This window comes from Plecotus auritus, assembly GCF_963455305.1.
Source record: "Plecotus auritus genome assembly, chromosome: 3".
In the NCBI taxonomy this organism is placed as follows: Eukaryota; Metazoa; Chordata; class Mammalia; order Chiroptera; family Vespertilionidae; genus Plecotus; species Plecotus auritus.
In genome coordinates this window covers 124,862,665-124,883,871 of record NC_137772.1, presented here as the reverse complement: position 1 = coordinate 124,883,871, position 21,207 = coordinate 124,862,665, and the positions used below count along the sequence as shown (strand labels likewise).

The 21,207-nt window shown below is 40.9% G+C and overlaps 1 protein-coding gene across 4 annotated transcripts in view; it reads right to left on the bottom strand.

Annotated features, from left to right (window-relative positions):
• FLT1 (fms related receptor tyrosine kinase 1) overlaps positions 1 to 21,207 on the bottom strand; it is a 215,233-nt gene that overhangs the window by 105,903 nt on the left and 88,123 nt on the right. For all 4 annotated transcript variants that reach the window (XR_013960060.1, XM_080658492.1, XM_080658494.1 and 1 more), the window contains 2 exons: positions 12,682 to 12,796; positions 4,872 to 4,980 (listed from right to left, as the gene is read on the bottom strand). Coding sequence is in view for 3 of the 4 variants with exons in the window: in XM_080658492.1 (XP_080514618.1) it covers positions 4,872 to 4,980; positions 12,682 to 12,796 (224 nt within the window). In the remaining variant the exon portion in view is untranslated. The remainder of the gene's footprint in view (positions 1 to 4,871; positions 4,981 to 12,681; positions 12,797 to 21,207) is intronic.

Sequence of the window (21,207 nt, the reverse complement as noted above, 5' to 3'; positions counted from 1 at the left end):
CCCTGAACTGATCTGCTCTCAAAACCCTTGCATTGACTGTTACTAGTGGCGTATCTGTATTTGAGCAAAGAATTTGGGCCAACATTTTACAAAGTACTTTGAAGATGAAAAGCACTATGTTATGCTATTATTATTATTATTATCCTTTGGACACAAAGCTATAAAGAAACCTTTAAACCTTAAAGGGACAATAGTCCAAAATTAGATATCACATCAACTCTTTCCTAAATCTCACTTTGCTTGTTTTTCTGATTTTTCTGGGCTTTGGCTTTATTATAAAGTGTCACGTCTGAAGAAATGCCAAAGTATTCATTTGAAACCTGGGAGCGGGGTAGCAGTGGCTTATGAAGCTGTCAGTAGTTGGAAAGAGAGGAGACCAGTGGAGGTTTTCCTGCTTTAAAAATGAAAACCTAAGGATGTGCCAGAAGATGCAGAAGCAGCTGACAATCATTTTTAATATAACAATAAGATGTCTGAAATAGCCCCTGTAACTTAGCGTCATTTTATATTTGGGACATTTTCCCAAGCATAAGAATTAAATCAGCAGCCATCAACTTTTACACACATACTAGAACAGAAGTATGGTATACTGGTTTCAATCAAATCATTTATTTAAAGACCACAGACTCCATTTATGAGGCCTGATCTGGTATTAGAACCTAAGTGAGCCCAAGTCACAGTATTGAGAACAAGTAGAGTTTCTATTTACTTCAGTGATTTGAAACTTCCTGTGGAAATTAGCTCACAGGTTTCCTGATGGAAGATTTTGTTTATCTTTGCCAAGCACCACCAGGAATCTCAAAATAAAATGCATTTAGTGACATTGGGAAGCCAGGGAGATAAGGCAGTGCTGTTCCTGTTTCACACTCAGTAATTGCTAACACACCCATAGTCATGCCGAGTGCCAGCAAACAGCAAAAACACACACATAAGAAAAGAAAAGAACCAAGTAGGTTTTGAGGTCCATTTCCCACATGGTGGGCACTGTCATTGAAGCTAATTTGGTGTACGTTATCAGACAGCCTCTTAGAAATGATTATCTATTTCTCAGCATCACCCATTTGGTATTCTCTTTTGATCCATAGAAAATAATAAATAAAATGTCCTAAAATGAGTTAATGAATCCAGAGGGATTTTTCTCCTTAATTCATGTTGATTTTCTTTTCTTCCTTTTTTTTTTTTTTTTTTTTTTTTTTTTGCCTGAGTACAAAAACAAACCCAAGAAAGAATTGCCTTCTAACACTCAGAGTGAAAACAAGAAATCTTCCCACACTTAAGTATCTGTTGAAGATTCAGCACAAGCATCATCAGCACCAACTAACACGCATCTCTCTAACATGTATCACACCCATGGCAGTTTATGAGGTGTCAAGGAGAGGAATCAACGCTTACTCAGGAGAGACAAGAGACATTCAACCTAGGGTTAGGTGAGTCTTCTATTCTCAAAGCGGGTAGACATTTAGACTTGGTTGGTCAAGCATGTGAATTGAGTTCATGAAAGAGGCAAGCATAGAAATAAAAAGAGGAAAGGTGCCTCATTTGTCAGGTGGGGATAAAGAAGGCTTCTCTTCTAATGGAGACTAGTAATAACATTCTCTAAAAAGACAGTGAGTGGTTACTAGAAAGTTTTGCTTTTTCAAATAGTTACCTGTGTACACATAATGGCGCAGTACACAGTCGAAGCAGTGGAGGATTCTAGTGGCCACAGGTAACTACTTTTCATCAGTTTGGAAGGCAACTGTAAGTTATTATTGTACTTTAAGGGGCAACATGATGGAAATGAGGCTCAATAAAGATCCAAATCCAGATCTAGATTTAAAGCAGTTAAATTTTAGACAGATCTTTTAAAGCATTATCTGCACCAGGTCCAAGAAGAAACACAGAAAACAGACATGTAAGGTGCATCATACCAAACAGTATTCAGTCTCATCTCTAGTGAAGGTAAGTCACGTGACAAAAATTTGAGTAAGAAAAAGATAATAATTAGTTTTAAAATAATGTGTGCAAGCAAATGAATCTGTTATCACTAATCTTACCACCAGCTAGAACTCTTCAGGACTGGTAGACAATAAGGAAATGGAGGCTTGATTGGCTGTGTTTGTGCTCAGATTAAGGTTAAGGTTCATGAATTCCTAGAGGGAAATGGTGAAAGCTTCTAGTAGGTATATTTGAATTGAATTCTCATTGCTCCTTTCTGTGGACAAGCCTTGAGATCTAGGAAAGGTCTCAACCACTCCATGGTTATTAATTGTATAAAGTGGTGGGAGGTGAGAGGGAATTTCTCAGTTCAGCTGATTAGCTTGATGGGCACCTGTCAGCAACAATACCATGCATGGATATATGATGGGACAAGGAAGAACTCAGAAGGATGGACAGGCGAGGTGCTGGTGCTGCAGTTCATGCTGGGCACCAGTGAACCTTTCCTGGGGATGCTGAACGATATGGAAATGAGCATGCCATTTCCCTCCACTCTGTGAACATCCGCTTCCAGTACTGCCTTCAGACTCAGGCAAGAGGGGCTCCCTGTCCTGGGCCTTTGGATGGCTCTGACTGGCCGTCCCTCTTCACAATGTAAAGAGTCTGTGGGCCAAGTGGGCATGTCCACTCAGAGTCTATGCTAACCCCACTTCTAGATCTTTCTTGGGGTCTCTGGGATCCCAGAATTCCCTATAAAGATGATCCCAAGTCTGTTTCCAGACTGTCTCAGCCTCTTTCCTCTTCGCGAGGTCTGTCCTCCTGATGTCAGACCACTTGTCACTGGGCACACTTCTAGGTCCCAGGGAAGACTGTTCATGAGGGGTGTAGACAGAATTTGAATGCCAGGGCAAGATTATCTTCTTTCTACCTGTTCAGATGCGCATCCCCCTCAGTGCCACCTCAAATCCAGGGGCATTTTGCATTCTGCTTTCATCTAAGAGGCTCACAGCTACACTATGTAGTATAGAACCCATAGACACATGTGGCTATTGAGCATTTACAACATGGCTAGCATGACGAAGAATTTCTTTCAAGTTTTTATTTCAATTAATTTAAAAACGGAAGCAGTATAATATTTTTTAAGATGTCAATGACATCTTGAAGTGATAATATTTTGGCTATATTGGGTTAAGTAAAATTAATTTCACTTTTTACTTTTAAAAATCTGGATACTAGAAAATTTTAAATTACATATATAGCTTACATTATATTTCAATTGGACAGCTTTAGCTTAACATTGGTAAATTTGTCCATCACACTACTTCTGCACAAACCTTTGGATACTAGGATATATATACTTTAACGTTTCTTCTTTGTTTCCTGGGTGTTAAAATGTCTTTCTAGAAAGACAGGGCTTCACCGATATCTCTGCAAGTGCCCACTGCAGAGTTGAGTGGTACTATCTAATAGCAGGTGCTGCTAAACTTGTACAAATGTGTTGACTGTTCAGAACAGAACAGGAGTTGCTCAGTCTTTTTCCTCTAAATCACACATATAGTGGCTATAGATTTGGGTAACTTGTTTCCAACCAAATATACAGGACAATACAAACCTTTATATTTAATTAGTCCAAATCATCTGAGATTGCATCTGTGTGAAATTGCTATCTGAATCCTTAAAGAAAGGGTTTTCCTACTTGGAATGGAAGCAAAGATGATTTCCCTTCCACCTCTCAAATCTGAGAGGACAGGGACTGAGCCAGTCTAGAGCAGCTCTGCCGCGTGCCTCCCCACATCTCCAAAGCCATTTCCTCATCTGGGGAACGCAGGGCTAGAACGCAGGGCTAGAACCCCTCTGAATCTCGCCCAGCTCCGCTGCTCTGTGACAGCCTCTCAGGGCGTCTCCATGGCACCTTCTCAGAGGGTTGGCTGACTCGCCAGAGGCTCCCTGTGAGCTGACAGCCCACGTGGTCTCATGAAACCAGACCTGTTCTTTCTTTCTGGAGAACTGGAGGCAACTACTGCAGCCTGCCTCATGCAGTGCGAAGTTTCCAGAGTTGGCAAACTGCCCAGGCTTCCTCAGAAATTGGGGAGTGTGGAGCCAGGCAATTGTTTTATACTTTGAGCTACTTACTTCCTTCCTGTACCCATGGAGGGACATAGGGAGTGCCATTTGTGTACCTTGGAAGTTTTAAGATTTGCAGGACAGTCCTATTTAAGGCTAAAAATTCTTAAATGCTACCAAAAAAGAGTACATTAGTTATTGTCAACAAAGCTCAGCTTCAGATTTCTATAGGAGAGCCTCATTTCCCAAAAAGTTAAAATAAAGTTGTGAAACAATTAGCTTTCTGGTTTTAAAAAATGTTATCATATGTTATTATAATTTATTTCCTTGATTATTCTTTTTTTAAAAATCCTCACCCTGGGATATATATTTATTGACTTGTGAGAGAGGGAGAGGGGGAGAGAGAGAGAGAGAGAGAGAGAGAGAGAGAGAGAGAGAGAGAGAGAGAGAGATTGGTTGTTTCCCATATGCCCCCAACTGGGAATTAAATCCGCAACCTTTTGGAGCACAGGACGAAGCTCTAACCAATGGAGCCACCTTGCCAGGGTTCCTTGATTATTCTTGAACAACCACTGTGTGCCAGACCCTGTGCCAGGTACTGAAGGGAATTAAAAAATGAACATGACAAGATCCCAAATTCACAATCCAGCCTGGGAGCCAGACATCCACAAATGGCTCTAAAAGAGAATTCAGGGAAACTATTCTTTAGAAGATTCAATGATGGTACTATTCCTAAGAGCAAAGATGAAATTATTCAAGTTCAACAATTCTATGGAGTATTTTCTTTAAATAAAAATCACTCTATCTATGAGTGCACTAAAAGCAAACAAGATTTGAAGAGAGACTGAGGTCACCAGGCTGTTTTTGTGAGTATAAGGTGTGTGGCTTACCTGTGATATAAAAGTTTATGTTTCTTTCCACAGTCCCTACTTTATTGGAAGCCATGCAGCTGTAGATTCCAGAAATTCTAGAGTCAGCCACAACCAAGGAGCTAGCGGTCTACAAAAGAAAAGGAAATTTCAGCTAGTGATAGGACAAAGAACCATTTGAACATCCATCAGCTACTTCTGAGGGTTGAAATGATTCAGCTATTTCATTCATTCAACAAAGATAGTAATTGCACAAGTAGTGGTTACCAGAAGGCTCTCCCCTTTCCGAGCCCCAGCAAGAATGGAAAAAATAACAGGAAAGCAGGTCCTCAGGAGACCGGGGGCTATGACATCCGACTCGGGCGAGGGTTTCAGGCTTATTTATCTCATGCTGCTGGCGTAACAATTACAGACCTGAAGCTGAGATGCGGGACTGCACGTCCTACTCTCTGAGGTGGTCAGTCCACGTGAATGAGAGCACCAGGTGAGGCAGAGGCCTTCTTTTGTTGGGCTGACCTGAGCTAGTGGCTGCTATTTGGGAATGGGAGCCTTAGCAAGGAGAGAGGAGAAGGTTGGCTGAACCATTTCTTTCATGTGCTCACAGAATGTGGCACTGCAGCCCCGATGGTGCTGAGGAGAGGCAGGAAAGCTCACTAAGGTTATTGTGTGTGTTTGTAAATTACTTCATTTCTCGGTCTGTCAGTTCCTTATCTAGGAAATGAAGATATAGGCTACAAATTAATACACTATAGTTTCACTAGACTTTAGTGGCTGCTATTTGACAAATTAGCCCCTAAAAAGGCAATAGGAGTCAAATGTGTGTGAATTTGAAAGCACTTTACAAACTGATATTTCAAAAGTACTGAAACACACATTTATACAGCTTAAAGGCTTGCATTGCTATCTTCTTTAAAAGATAAAAATTAGTTACATGAAAAAAATTATTTTGTTTTAAAATCCAACCCAACCTTGCAGAAAACAAAATACATACTATATAGGAAGATACATACTATATAGGAAAAACAAAAAAGTAAGTTTTTCATATTTAAAATTATTTTGAAAATGTTGATCCAATTACTTATAAATTATTGCAGCCTATCTCCTAAGACACAGATGGCTGGGTTTGAAATGATAGAGGCTGTGCTGAAGCTTCCAGACCAATGGAGTGTCCTAGCTGAAGGATAGTGGTCGAGTGACCTACAGGCTAAAGTAATATATAGGCTGAAATGTGACCGTGGGCTTCCTAAAGTGGTGAATACAAAATGTCTTAACATTTTTCTGAGTTTCTAAGTAATGTGCTAGGCACTTACAGTTCTCATATCCCATTCAATAAGGTATTTCTGTCTTTATTCTACAAATCAGGAAGACTAAGAATATATTCCTCATGTTTTAGCCAAGTTCATTGCTCCCAATTCTTTGTAATTTTCACTATGGCATAGTGAGGATTGCATAAATGGTTCCTCTTCTGTTTGTTGCATCTGTTTAATTACACATACCATATATCCTCTGTGTATTGAAATGATTGGACATGAAAGTATCTACAATATGTGGCATTTTGCATTCAATTTAGCAGATTTTTACTGGGCATTGCCCAGATATTTTAAGGGAGACAGAGGTGAATATGACACAATCCCTATTCTTAACCTTGAAGGATATTCTTAACCTCAGAGGTGATAGAGAAGAATGTCCCTACTTGAAGATCAAATATATATTATTCTCTTCTGCAGAGAAACACTCACACGAAGTCAGATAAACAGTGAAGAATATGAAAGGGAGCTCAGGTGTCTCCTTATTTTGATTATTAGTCTTTAAGAGGTGGGAAATAAAAAAATTCTGGGTAGCCATTTCCTTTGAATTATTGCACCTACCACTTCAGAGTCATGGGAGAAAATGAAAGTAGTTAGGAGAGAAGCTTGTGAGGTGCCCCCTTCTGCAGAGCGGCAACATGACTCACTCAGACATACACAGCAGCACGGACAGACCTGGGCAGAACTGTGTCCAGGTTTGTCTGACTCCAGTGCCCATGCTCTTAATCTTTACAGCGAACTGCTTCTCACCTAAAGGGCTTTAATGCAATAGCACAGGTTTATTGCTAGAGTTCTATTTTTTTGAATTGGGTTTTTCCTCAAGAATGCCTCCTTTGGTCAGCAGAGATAAACCATATAAGCTAAATGCTACTACGTACAGGAAAGACCAGTTTCTTTCTTAGTATTTTACATAAACTGCAAGCTATTTTTCAATGGATACAGTGTTATAGAGCTTGAAAATATGATTGAGGAGTAAAAAAAATTAAAAATAAAATGAAACTTGTATCCTATGAACAACTTTACTAAAAACTATCTGATTTCTAGAGTACTTCTCTTTTTTTCCAGAGAATATAAATTAAAACATATTTTGCATAAAAAACAAAATCTATCTTTAGCTAAAGTATAAACTTTATATGGTTAGAAAAAAGAGCTCAAATGTGAGCTGTAGGTGAGTATACACTGTCTGGACAGAGGAAGGTAAGTCTCAGTGCAGGACTCTTCTGATTTAAATGATTAAATGAAATTATAATCATTTATTACTTATTTAGGAAATGAAGATATAGGCTACAAATTAATAAGATATAGGCTACAAATTTATTTCCTAGATAAGTATTAAATGATTACTACAAATTAAAATGAAGTAATTTACCTGGTGCTCATATGACTGTTCCAAGAGGAAAAGATAAAAATAGCATAACAGTTGGAACACCAAATATCAACTCAATACTGTAAAAGACAGAGTGCCAAGAATTTGAGTTGTGAAATGTGTTTGGAATTATAATCATTTATTTTATAAGGTACACCAAAAGAAATTCTCCAAGATTTATGCTTGTATTATTTCTGTAATTAATTTTCATTTGCCAGAATATTGTTTTTTTTTTTTAGTTCTGAACCCACACTTTGGGGGTGCCTCTACTTGCCCTGCCACGACCTCAAGAATTTAGACACTAGAAACAGACTCTTAAAGGCCATTCTCTGGTTCTTTAGTATGACTCAGGAATGCTGATGAAAACTGTCGTCAGGTACTGTAAGTTTGGAAGTTATTCATATTCCTTCCTTCCCTTTCGCTAAGTATTAGTCACTCACCACTACAATGTGGTTTGAGCCTCACGGAATGGAATGGATGGGATGATGTGTAATTCAGCCTAATCTCCAGCATCCATTTACAAAAAATCTATATATGGAACAGTGATTTTAATCTCGGAATGTTTCTAATATAGTTTCCTTTTAAGTGTCTCAGAGAGAAATAAAAGTAGACATGGAGAAAGGTCATGGAAGAATCTAAATTTAACCTAGGGTGGCGCATTTGAGCCAAGTGATGGGAAAATGGAACGTGAGAATTAGGAAAAATGGGGGAGTGTGTGGGAAATGCAACACAAGCTGTAATCCTGTGTTAGGCACTAGTGCTCTGTCACGGGTTTGTCTCATACCGTGCACACATTTCTCATTCTCACCTCAAAACAATTTCAGTGGAAATGTTGCTAAAATGTTGTAAGGTTGTCACAGTTCTCGAACCTCACAGAACTAATGCTGTGATAAGTATTTCCGGTGTGTGTTTTTTTCTAACACAGGGCTCCTTCTACTTCCTACTCCATATCTACAGACCCAATTAATAGCCTGGCTGCCCCATTTAAACAATATGAAATCACTACGTTTGCTATTAGTAACTCCATTGATGACTCACTTTTCACAAATCTAGGCCAAAACTTTCCAGTAAGGAACTGAATTTTATTGTCCCCCTGCACCCTAACTTGAATTACATGAAAAAAGCAAAACAAAACAAAGAAAAAAATTCAAGTCCCTGAAATCGAACAGGTGCTCCAGCGGACCCTTCATCCACTGATCTGTGGGTGTGCTGCTGGGCATGCCAGCACTATCACCACAGGGAAGAGTATCATATAGTCTAAGGTGGGACTTTACTTTCTTAAAATGTACAGAAAATAAAAGTTTTAATTGTAAAGAGAAGACCAGTGCAAATCATTCTGAAATAGCAAAACTTCCCTTTGTCATCATTATATGAAATATAATTTTTCATACACAAAAGATATATTAATAGATGCTAAAAGTAAAAGTAGGAAATTCTTTTAAATTTAAAACATTAAATTAATAATTAACTTAAAGTCTGTGTTGCAGTTGCAGCTACTAATAGGATATCATGTATATAAATATACCTATATATCTCAAACTTTGTTTAGAAAGTATTGTTTTTTTCATTGCAAATAATTGTTTAACAAATAGTCTTAATTATGTATGATCACAATCAATATTGGAATTGCATTAGGGTCTATACGATAATCACCTTCATAACAACAGGCAAATTAGGTAGGGCAAATATTTCTAGCTCCACTTTTTGGAGGAGAAAACACAGGTTCAGAGAGGTGAACTGGCTTGCATGTCGTTATACAGGATAGTAAGTGGCAGGAGCTGGGTCCCAGGGCTCCTGACTGCATGTGGGATGGCACAAGTGCCAACTGGGCCTGGAAATCTATATTTAAAACCTTTGCATCACTACAAAATTACATGTAAATCAGGGAAGTTCCTTTTTCTAACCCTGGTTTTGTTACTCCACTGCCACCATTTCTCATAGGTATTCTCTATGGAGTCAGGTCGCTACTTCATGGTTCAGGCTACTTAGAGACCTCACCTAGCTTTCTCACTTTCCATTTTCTTTTTTATTGAGTATTTTTGAGGATAGGATACCAAAATAGGACTAGAAGTTACCACATAAATTAAGTTTCTAAGATCTGTTTTAATACCCAGCAGTTATGGTCAGGAAAAGGCAAATTGAACTGACACAATCAATGCCATCTGGAAAATTTCTAATACTTTGTGACAACTAACTTGATTTCTATCCTGAGACAATTTCCTTTTTTTTTTTTTTTTTATGTAGTCACAAATTTAACTTTCAAGTTTATAGAATTTCCTCTTTCCTAAGTATTGCACTAAACAGCTCTCTCATCAATAGTTACACATCATGGAATATTTTAAACTACCATTCATTTGTATTAGAAAAAAAATTTAAACCACCTACAACTACTGCTAGTTATAAAAACATTTCCTAAATCCTTGACAAATGATTGCTGATAGTATCATGCTAGCTGTCACCATTTGAACTGATTTCTGTATTGGCTTAAATTGGCAGAGGCCTGGGTTTGGGAACAGGAAGACTTTGGTTTGAGTTTTGCATTTTCCACTTTAAGCTGTATGGCTTTGAATTAATCGTCTTATCACCCCAGTTTTTCTTATCTTTAAAATGGAGATAACCACTTTGGCCAGCCTAAGAATGACATTGACATTAGCATATGTCAAAAAGTTGCACACAAATGAAGAGTTCAGATGTTACTTGTTATTATTGTCGAATCCTACATAGAAAATGATGCCATCTACTTTGTCACCTTCAAGTGCAAAGAATACAGCTGAATAAAGGCATAATCACACTCCAGGTGACGGCATTCATAGTAATAGACTACTCCAAATCAAGACATGCAAGTAGAAATAGACATTTCAGCAAGGGGTTATTTGATATATATATATATATTTACTTTTTAAATTATCACTAACCCATGCCTGTAATCACAGTTTTTTAATGTGTATTTTTCACTAATTCAATAAAAAAAGAAAGCCACCAGATCTGAGATCCACTGATATTTGCATGGTTTACAAGGTGTCAGCTCTGCTAAGGCTCAGTGGAGGTGAGGGGAGTAGAGAATGAATAGTACAGGAGTGGCAGAAAAGATGCCTGCTAGACCCTGATGAGATCAGAAGATTTTTTTTTTTTTGTGGGAGGAAGGGTTGAAGTGTCTCTTTTTCTTAATAAGATATAATTGACATACAACATTATATTAGTTTTGATGTACAGCATAATGATTCGATATTTGTATATATTACAAAATGATCACCATAACAACTCTAGTTAACACCTGTCACCATATATAGTTACAACTTTTTTCTTGTGATGAGACTTTTAAAATCTACTCTCTCAGCAACGTTCACATATGCAATGCAGTGTCACCACTACAGTCACCATGCTACACATTACGTACCCAGGACTTTTTATTTTAACTGGAAGTTTGTACCTGTTGACCTTCTTTACCCATTTTACCCACCCCCATTCTCTACCTCTGGCAATGACCAATCTGTTCTCTGTATCTATGAGTTTGTTGTTTGTTTGTTTTAGATTCCACATAAAGTGAGATATTTGATTTTCTCTGATTTATTTCAGCATAATGTCCTCAACATCCATCCATGTTGTCACAAATGGCAAGATTTCATTTGTTATTATGGCTAAATAATATTCTGCTGTGTATACACACCGTATTTTCTTTATTCACTCATCCTATCTAATAAAAGAGTAATATGCAAATTGACCATCACTCCAACACACAAGATGGCTGCCCCCATGTGGTCAAAGATGGCTGCCTCCATGTGGACACAAGATGGCTGCCACAAGATGGCCAGCAGGGAAGGGCAGTTGGGAGGAATCAAGCCTGCAAGGGAGGGCAGTTGGGGGTGACCAGGCTGGCAGAGAAGGGAAGTTAGGGGCGACCAGGCCTGCAGGGGAGAGCAGTTGGGGGGACCAGGCCTGCAGGGGAGGGCAGTTAGGGGCAATCGGGCTGGCAGGGGAGCAGTTAGGCATCAATCAGGCTGTCAGGGGAGTGGTTAGGGGGTGATCAGGCTGCCAGGCAGAAGTGGTTAGGGGCAATCAGGAAGGCAGGCAGGCAAGCAGTTGGGAGCCAGCATTCCTGGATTGTGAGAGGGATGTCTGACTGCCCGTTTAGGCCCGATCCCTAAACAGGCAGTCGGACATCCCTCAAGGGGTCCCAGATTGGAGAGGGTGCAGGCTGGGCTGAGGGACACCCGCCCCCCCCCCCGCCCCCCGTGCACGAATTTCGTGTACCGGGCCTCTAGTCTATTAATGAATATTTAGGTTGTTACTGTGTCTTGGTGATTGTGTGTAATGCTGTAATGAACATAGAGGTGCATATATCTTACTGAGTTAGTATTTTCATTTTCTTCAGATATACACCCAAAAGTGGGATTGCTGGATCACATGGTAGTTCTATTTTTAATTGTTTGAGGAACTCCATACTCTTTTCCACAGCCAATACACCAATTCACATTCCCACCAACAGTGCACGAGGGTTCCCTTTTCTCCATATCCTCAACAATACTTGCTATCTCTTGTCTTTTTGATGATAGCCATTCTAACAGGTGTGAGTAGTATTTCATTCTGGTTTTGATTTGCATCTCTTAAGTCAGAGCATCTTGAGATTCTGTGTGTTTGTATACCCTAGTGTTAGTCAGGCTTTGCCTTTGCAAAGACAGAGGGGAAAACAAGATATTTTGTGAAATGGGAACATTCCATATCAGCTTTTGCTTATTGCTACCCCACTTTATTTGTGGAAGTGAGTCTCAGTCCTGGTTACATGCCAGAATCTGCTGTGAGCTTTCATGAACCCTGGGCTCCACCCCGGAGATTCAAAAGTAATGATAATTGGGAGAGTATTCGAATATGCAGCCAGGGTTGAGAACCACTGATGTGGACAAGCCTGATGTTCAACAGGCAGTTCCACCTCTTCTGTTGGGACAGCGTACTCATTCCTTGGGACTGGTGGTTGGCTGGAGAATACCACCATTTGAGTGTCCTCAGTGCATCTCTCCATGAAGAGGTATCTCAATACCTTCTTCTCTCTGGAATTTTGTTTGAGCTTTTGAGTGATTTCTGGTCCTAATAAACCCAGAGCTGGGAGCTGAGTGTGTGTTTTTAGAATAAGTATCCCAACGTTTATTTTTACAAAGAATACCTTATTTTTTCCTTCTATTATTGCCGTGCGCTGAGTGATGCTCTCAATTCTGTTTCCTATGTTGCTGTCAGGATCCAGGATAAAGGACTCTTCATTATTGGAGCAAAAGTCATACCTATTTTTAAAAAAAGTAAGTCATTACTATGTTGCTTTGCAGCATGGTCCAGACCAAGGTGAAATGAAAATCATTGGACAAGTGCTCGGGCAACAAAAGCACACTTTCTTTCTCTTTTCTTTAGATTTTCCCCAATATCCATTCTCACAACTTAAAAATAGCAAATATATTTTGCCTGATCTGAAAAACCCACATCAATGTATCTCCAAACGTCCTTCCTATTCTAAATGTTAAATATGAAATAAAATGCATAAATTAGAAAATTTAATATATAGATTTTAATTAGCTCCTAGTGGAGGAAATATGCAAACACAGAAAAAAATGAAGTTACGTTAATGCAGTGGTAGGCAAACTCATTAGTCAACAGAGCGGCAAACCACGGCTCGTGAGCCACATGTGTATATATATATACTGAGTGGCCAGATTATTATGGGTTCAGAGATCATAATAATCTGGCCACTCAGTGTATATCTGGAAGTTAGCATGTTTTCTCAGACATGTTATTATCAGTAAGCTTCAGTTTTCATATGGTTTGCTATGCAAATCATTTGGGTAAATAGTTATTGCTCATTTATTATGTTTTATGTATCCTACATTCTACATGAATAAAAACCCCAAACAACAAAAAAAGACATTTAAGTCCATGCTCACTGGGCAGTAAACTAGTATCTTAACTGGCCTTGCTGCCGGCTGGCTTTTTCCACTCTTCCAACATCCACCAAACTGCGTCAGACCAACCCCTGCATGCTCTGGTTTTCAGTGAAATCCTTTTTGTTCCAAAAGCTTTAACAACTGGACTGTAGAAATTTCAGGGTTTTTTTTTGTCTGATGGCCATCCACAGTCCATCCCTTACCTGCTTTTCCAAACGTAACCCTATAAGAAGCCCTTTGTTCTAGTCAAATTGTGTTTTGGTTTGGTTAGTTCAGAGTACTGGACCAGGAGTCAGAGGGGACTTAGGTCCTAGTCCTGCCACAACTTCTCCTAACTGTATGACAAGTTAGGAATGTGGGCTTGTCTAACAGCTTATTCTGACCATTGTGACCCCTCATTGCTCTCACTTACCACTCACTGAGCCTATAGCAAGTTCACCTTAAAACATTCCTCGAGATTTAAATATGAATTTACCTGAGACAGTGCAAACAGAGATATATTTTCAGTGCCTCAAAACTGTATCTGTTAGGCTCCCAAGGTTTGGAGAGATGTGCCTGCAGGAGCCTGACTTGATTCCCTGCAGCCACCCTCAGCCAGCCATGCCCTCTGTTTCTGATTAATTTTGGTGTAGATTTTTCTGTTTACTTGCACAGGGACCATTTCACTGAAGCATTTTTAAAATTAATATATATGTTATATATATATTTATTGTTTTCAGAGAGGAAGGGGGGGGGCACATCAATGATGAGAGAGAATCATTGATTGGCTGCCTCCTGCATGCTTTACACTGGAGATCAAGCCTGCAACCTGGGCACGTGCCCTGACTGGGAATCGAACCGTGACCTCCTAGTTCATAGGTTGACGCTCAACCACTGAGCCACACAGGCCAGGCTCACTGAAGCATTTTGTATTGTTACCTTTTGGACTAGAATTTGTGGTAAACAGAAAGTTTGCTGGGCTTTATTTTGCACACTAGAGGCCCAGTGCACGAAATTCATGCACGGTGGGGGGGGGAGGGGAGGAGTGTCCCTCAGCCTGGCCTGTACCCTCTCCAATCTGGGATCTCTCTCGCAATCCAGAACCACTGGCTCCCAAGTGCTCACCTGCCTGCCTGTCTGATGCCCCTAACTGCTCCCCTGCCAGCCTGATGGCCAAAACTGCTCTCCCCTCCTGGCCTGATCCCCCTAACTGCCTATCTGCTCTCCCCTCCTGGCCTAAACCCCCTAACTGCCCATTTGCTCTCCCTTCCTCTCTGTGCCTTCAGACCCCGGCACAGGAGTGCTGAGAGCTCTCCACTGAGGCCTCGTCCCCATCCTGACACCGCCCCCTCCAGGCTGGGTGGTGCCATGACCCTGTACGTGCCTCCATGGTCCTGATGCCCCCCTCTGGGCCAGGTGGCGTGGCGGGCCTGTGTGAGCCTTTGCCGTAGGGGCCACCGTGGCAGGCCTGCATGTCCTGATGCCCTCCTCCGGGCTGGGCAGTGCAGCAGGCCTGCGCGTGCTTCTGCTGGGGGGGTGGGGTTGCCCCTGTCCTGACGCCCCCCTCCGGGCCAGGCGGTGCAGCGGGCCTGTGTGCACCTCTGCTGGGGGGGGGGTGGAGGGGGCCGTCCCCGGCCGGCAGCCTCATGTCCCAGTGGCACAAGTCCCTGCCTCGTCCCCACCCACCAGCTCCTGTGTGTGCACAACCTGTTGAATGGTCATGACTGGGACACCATTAGGACCAATTAGCATATTACCTCTTTATATATATAGATGTTTTGGGTAGATTTTGGAGATTTTGAAACCAGGAGGATCTTTTAGAGTCCAATTTCCAGAAAGAATTAAGGGGATGATCTTAAGGAGCCAAGGGCAGCCATGACTTATGTGAGATGAAGGTGAGAGGATAAAATAAGTGAGAAAAAAAGGAAGACAGAAGGGATTGCAATGGCCAGGAGAAAGTTCTGTGGTTGTTCCTCTCTGGCCCTGGAGCCAAGGAAGGACTCCAGAATGTGAACCTATCTAGTCTTCCGGATAGTTTCCCCTCCTGGGCACACTGCCCTGTGAGACCCCCCCTTCAGAGCACCACACTTTCTAAGTTGCCATTTAGTGCTTCCAGGCCTCACTGGGCCAGCAGCTGCAGGGGAGCAGGGGCCACAGGTACTTACTCGCTCTGTTCTCATAATTAAGAGAGGGCCTAGCAGGTAATTGGCACCACATAAACATGTAGAAACTTATAAACAGGCATGAGATACTGATATGTTGTTTCTAGTAAGAGTATTCATTTGTTTTAGTTTATTATTTTCAAACATAGTGATAAAAGACATAATGTAATGAAACCTCATATATTCACCACCCAGATTTGACAATTATGATTTTTGTCACATTCGTTTCATTTATCCCTCATTTCTTTTTATTTTCTATAAGTATTTTAAAGCAAATGCCAGACATCATGTCATTTTTGCCCTACATATTTCAGAGCATATCTCCAAAAATATGCTCATTTTCTAATTTAACAACAGTGTCATTATTACACCTAATAGAATTAGCAACAATTCCTTGGTGTTGTTTGTACCCAGTCCAAATGTTTTTAAAATGTTTGTTTTTACAGTTAGATTATAAGATTAAATTCAAAAAGAATTAATAAGGAGTGACCATTTGTTGTTGTTGTTGTTAATCATCACCCAAGGACATTTTTCCACTGATTTTTTTAGAGAGAGTGAAAAGGAGGGGGAGAGACAGAGAGAGAGAAACATCAATGTGAGAGAGATACAGCGATTGGTTGCCTCCTGCATGTGTCCTGACCAGGGCCAGGAATTGAGCCTGCAACTGAGGTACAATACCCTTGACTGGAATTGAACCTGGAACCCTTCAGTCTGAGGTCAATGCTCTATCCACTGAGCCAAACTGGCTAGGGCAAGGAGTAACCACTCTTCAGGAATTTCTGTTAAGGATTTCTACTAGCTAATCTTATAATCATCAGGTAAAATAAGTGAAAGCAGTTTTCTTTACTAATCAACTCTATTGATTAGTGTTCTCTATTAGTAGAGAAAATGGAACCAAAGAGAAATTAGACACTTTCTCTTTTACTTGAGACATTTTATTGATGAAGCTTTAAAATTATGACATTATTTTGCCCTAGTTTTCATTATTAGTATTCTGCATTTTCTTTTTGTTTGTTTGTTTTTTGTTAATCCTCACTCGAGGATTTTTCCCCCATTGATTTTTAGAGAAGGTGGGAGAGAAGGAGAAAGGGAGAAAGAGAGAGAGAGAGAAACAATGATGTGGGAGATACACATCAATCAGTTGCCTTCGGTACCCACCCTGACTGGGGCTGGGAATCAAACCCGAAGCCCTTCAGTGAGTGGGCTGATGCTCCACTAAGCAACACCGGGTAGGCAGGGCACCATTTTCTAGACTGTAACCTCCATACCTTGAACCAGTATTTGACCTCACATCCTTCACACATGATCATACACATACGAGTATATGTAATGTATATATGTACATTACAGGCATATGGGGCTTATGACATGTGCACACCTCTATGAATATGTGTACACCTATATTAGTCGCGTGTGTGTGTACTGCATATTGTGACATCAAACAACAGAAATTCTCTTGTGTCTGGAAGAGAAGTCTTTAATTTCATTCTTTTTCCCTTTAAAGAAGGGGAAAAGATAAGAGAGGCCTTAGACAAAGATCTTAGTTTCATACTCTTGTTCTTCAGGAAATGCAAAGAAATATGTGAGAGTAAAGCAAGTCTAGGCATTTCCCGAGGGAAATGCAGTCTGCTCTCAGAGTTCACTAGGGGCTGCCAACCTCTGACCCCCACCCCCACCACTAAGTCTAAGGGCAGCAGCTGAGGGCACAAGCCCCAGCATGGAAACTAGAGACTGGACTACAGAGGCAAGGTCCTCCAAACAAAAAGGACAGATTCTGTGGCTATTTTCTAATTTGAGGACTGTTATTTTTCCCTCTTTGTAATTGCAACCACAAAAATAGAATGTCATTTAGGAGCCTGACTATATAATAGCACTTGAAAAGAAATTTAGGGGGAGGGGAGTTTGCCTAAGTCTTAAGAATACATCAAGCTCTTAAGGAAGTAGATTGTGCCATGTTTGAAGATGCAAAGATAATCACTGTGCTGGGAACTGTCTTGAGGGGGGAGGAAGCCGAACAACAAGAGGAAAGCAGCGTTCACTCCTGATTTCGCACAGGAAGCCCACAGCACCTCCTGCCAAAGAGAGATAAGAAAGCTCCCAGGCACAATTCTGGACAAGGCCACTGTTATCAGCTTCAGCTCCATGCTGTCCTCTCTCTGCTCCGAGCCTCCGTCCCTTTCTTAATGAGCTTTAGGATCCGACCCCATTTGCATGCAGCATGCCAAGTACAACATCATGAGGTTATTTATAACCATTGAGAGAGAAAAAAGTTTCCGGGGTAAGAGTGTACTCCATGTCAACTCATCCATTGCCCTAGAGTTGAAACAAATTAGTTTCAGACTATAGATTGATATAAATAAATTAAAAGAAAGCAGCCAATTATGGACCCAGCACATGGAGTGGGCCCTACGTGTGACATGTCGATGTGTTTAACTCCAGGCAGGAGCCGTCTGTGGGGCTCTCCTGGCTGCTCTCAGTTACCGGGCTTCTTCTCTCGACACTTATTAGGGAAACACCACCCTCCAGAGATGTAGATGACATTACTGACCCACATGCTTGGGGTTGATTTTCCTGTAGTGGCAAGGAATTTGCCTTGTTCCCTTCATGCTCATAAATACGTGGCTCCTCTGTGACCAAAGACAGATAAAGGCAGTCTGGGGCCGCAGAAAAAGGCAAAGCCAACACTGGGGTCAAACCGACAAACTTGACAATATTGACTGCTGGTCCCAAGAGGCAAGTTAAGCAGCCGTAGTTGTAATAATTATAATATACACCATGCATATTATTCTCTACTACAGTAAGGATTATATTTTCTATGCTCTAGGCATTTCTTAAACACTATCTCACTAATCTGTACAAAATCCTAAAATAGTAGGTACTCTCACCTCCCATTTAATGGATAAGGAAATTGAGGATTACATAGGGTAAGTAATTACCCAAGGCTAACCAGCTAAGAAGTGGCAGAAGCAGAATTTATCAGCAGTTCTGGCTCACTCCAGAATCTGTGCACTTAACCCTTACACTGTAGGTAATAATATCCATGTACAATCTTCATATGACAAGAAATTGCTTTACTGCACTGTTTCTTTGTATATAGCAAGACAAGGCTTGTCAAATATGCATTACACAAATATCATTAGTGCAGTGGCAATTTCAGTCTTTTTTAGCCCTTTTTGCATAGTATGGTGAACTTCTTTCCAAAATCTGGCATACAACTCTCATCATATGCAACCAAATTGTGTTGCACGTGCAGTGTGTGCCTGGTCTGTGGTGAATTTATACTGGAGCTCATTTTGTCATCCCACAGTTCCTGAACTCAATTCCCAGTCTCCTTCACAAGCCCAACTCCGGAAATACACCCAAGGTACCTTTGTGTTCCCCTGTGCTGTTCCTTAGGTGCTGGCTTTGAACAATTCCAACTTTCAGACTTTCTTCATTCCCTGCCTTTCTTCCTCCTCCCCTACCTACATCGCAGGGGCACTTTTCTTCCTTCAGAGGATGGGCTGTGGCATCTGATGGAATCAGAGAGTCCAGCTGGGTGAGCTCAGCCACTGAAAGTTAGTGTCTGTATTTGCTTTGAAGTGACTCTGTCTTGTGAGAAAATGTAGACTCTGAAGAACATGGTGAGACGGTTCAACCCTTCATTTGGCCTTTATAGAGATTGCCCATCTGTTTAGTGCCTGATATAGAAACCAAGACTCCATAATAAGAGTTAGAAAATTTTCATTTCATAAATGATTTCTAGCAATTTCCTAACCACCCCAATTCTAAAGAGTCTACAGCCTGAATCTTAAGATAAAGAGGTGTGTGTGTGTGTGTGTGTGTGTGTGTGTGTGGTGTTTTCTCCTTTCTCCCTATGATACATGATATTAAACTGAACTTTCTTTCAAAATCTCTGTTGTCCTAAATTCTGATTCTTAGTTGGCTGAGGTAAAACTAGTGCCAGACTTGGGCTAGGAGCTATATGTACATATTTAAGGTCCACAAAGTCTCACAGTCACCCAGTGAAGCAGGTATTATGATCCCCAGTTCACAAACCCTTTCAGCAACGAGGAAAATGAAACTGAAAAATCAAATGCCTTGCTCAGACTCACAGAGAAAGGAGCAGCCCTGGGATTAGAACCCAGAGTTCTTAACATTCTCCACCAAGTAACCTCCCAAGCTTTACCTCACCACACTTTGCTAGGTGCATCTGGCTCAGTTACCTGAGAGGAAAGCTCTGGTCCAGGGTCAGACACCAAGGGAAATGAAGTGTTAGCTTCCAAAGGGAGAAGTGGCACCCAGTCCTTTGGTGGAGAGGGAAGAGGAGAGGAATACTTCATAATTACATTTGGATGTAAATTTTGGTTAGTTTTGGTCATAAAAATGTTTTGATGCCAAAATTATAGGAACTCTTGGTCTTCTACTAGCTGATAAATGTTACCATTTTAAAAAATTTTGCAACAAAATATAAAATCTACCTTTTATCACAATCTTTCTCTTTCCCTGTTGACTTATTTTGTCTGCATGATGCCTGATTGCTATGAGGTAAGGCTGGCCTGTTTATTATGAACTCCAATCATTTATAGAAGGCAGCTCACTTTATTTATTTATTTATTTATTTATTTATTTATTTATTTATTTTTATATATTTTATTGATTTTTTACAGAGAGGAAGGGAGAGGGATAGAGAGTTAGAAACATCGATGAGAGAGAAACATCGATCAGCTGCCTCCTGCACACCCCCTATTGGGGACGTGCCCGCAACCAAGGTACATGCCCTTGACCGGAATCGAACCTGGGACCTTTCAGTCCGCAGGCTGACGCTCTATCCACTGAGCCAAACCGGTTTCGGCAAGGCAGCTCACTTTAAAGAGGCCTCTGGCTGGGGGTGGCAGTGTGCAGTGGTGAGTTGAGCACCCCAATACCCTATGGCTGCTTATTTGAGCCTGGGCCATTGCCTAGCAGTGACTGTATATATAACTTATAAATACAGCACCTTTACTGGGGGGTGGGGGGTTCTAGAAAGCTCTATTGAGTCTCAAGACAATAATTTCCCTCTTTCTTTTTTGGATGATGAAATCTGAGGATTTTTTGTGTGGACTCTATCGGTTTAATGAGATTAAACTGCACGTGCTCACTGTGATTAGAATCTATTTGTAAAAAATATTAAATCATTTCAAGTTAGGAAACAAAGGGGTAGAGCAGCAGTAAAGAACACATTGAGGCTGTAAAAAAAAAGACTTTGAAAAAATAGAAAGGAAAGAAAAGCCCACCTGGAAGCCGGCCAGCGGGCGCGGCCAGGGCCGCGGGGCTGGTTGGGGCAGCCGCCCTGCAGCCGGGCCTGATATAAACTTCCCTCTGCTCCTGTGCGCTGTGTCAAAACATCACCCATAGCGTGTCTGAGCCATCAGATTAATAGAATCTGCAAACACTATCTTTTCCCCTCTTCTCACATTCTCTTAAAACAAATAAAACAATATAGGGGAAAGGATGCTGGCAGCAAAAGGTGCAGTGCTGGAAGGAGTGTTTAGACAGAATGGTTCCTGCTTCTTTGCTCCAGGAAAAGGGCCTAGGCCTTCGGGTGGTCACAGGGTCAGGCTGAGAGGATTCTGGAGGAGTGACTTTCTTGTGCAGTGA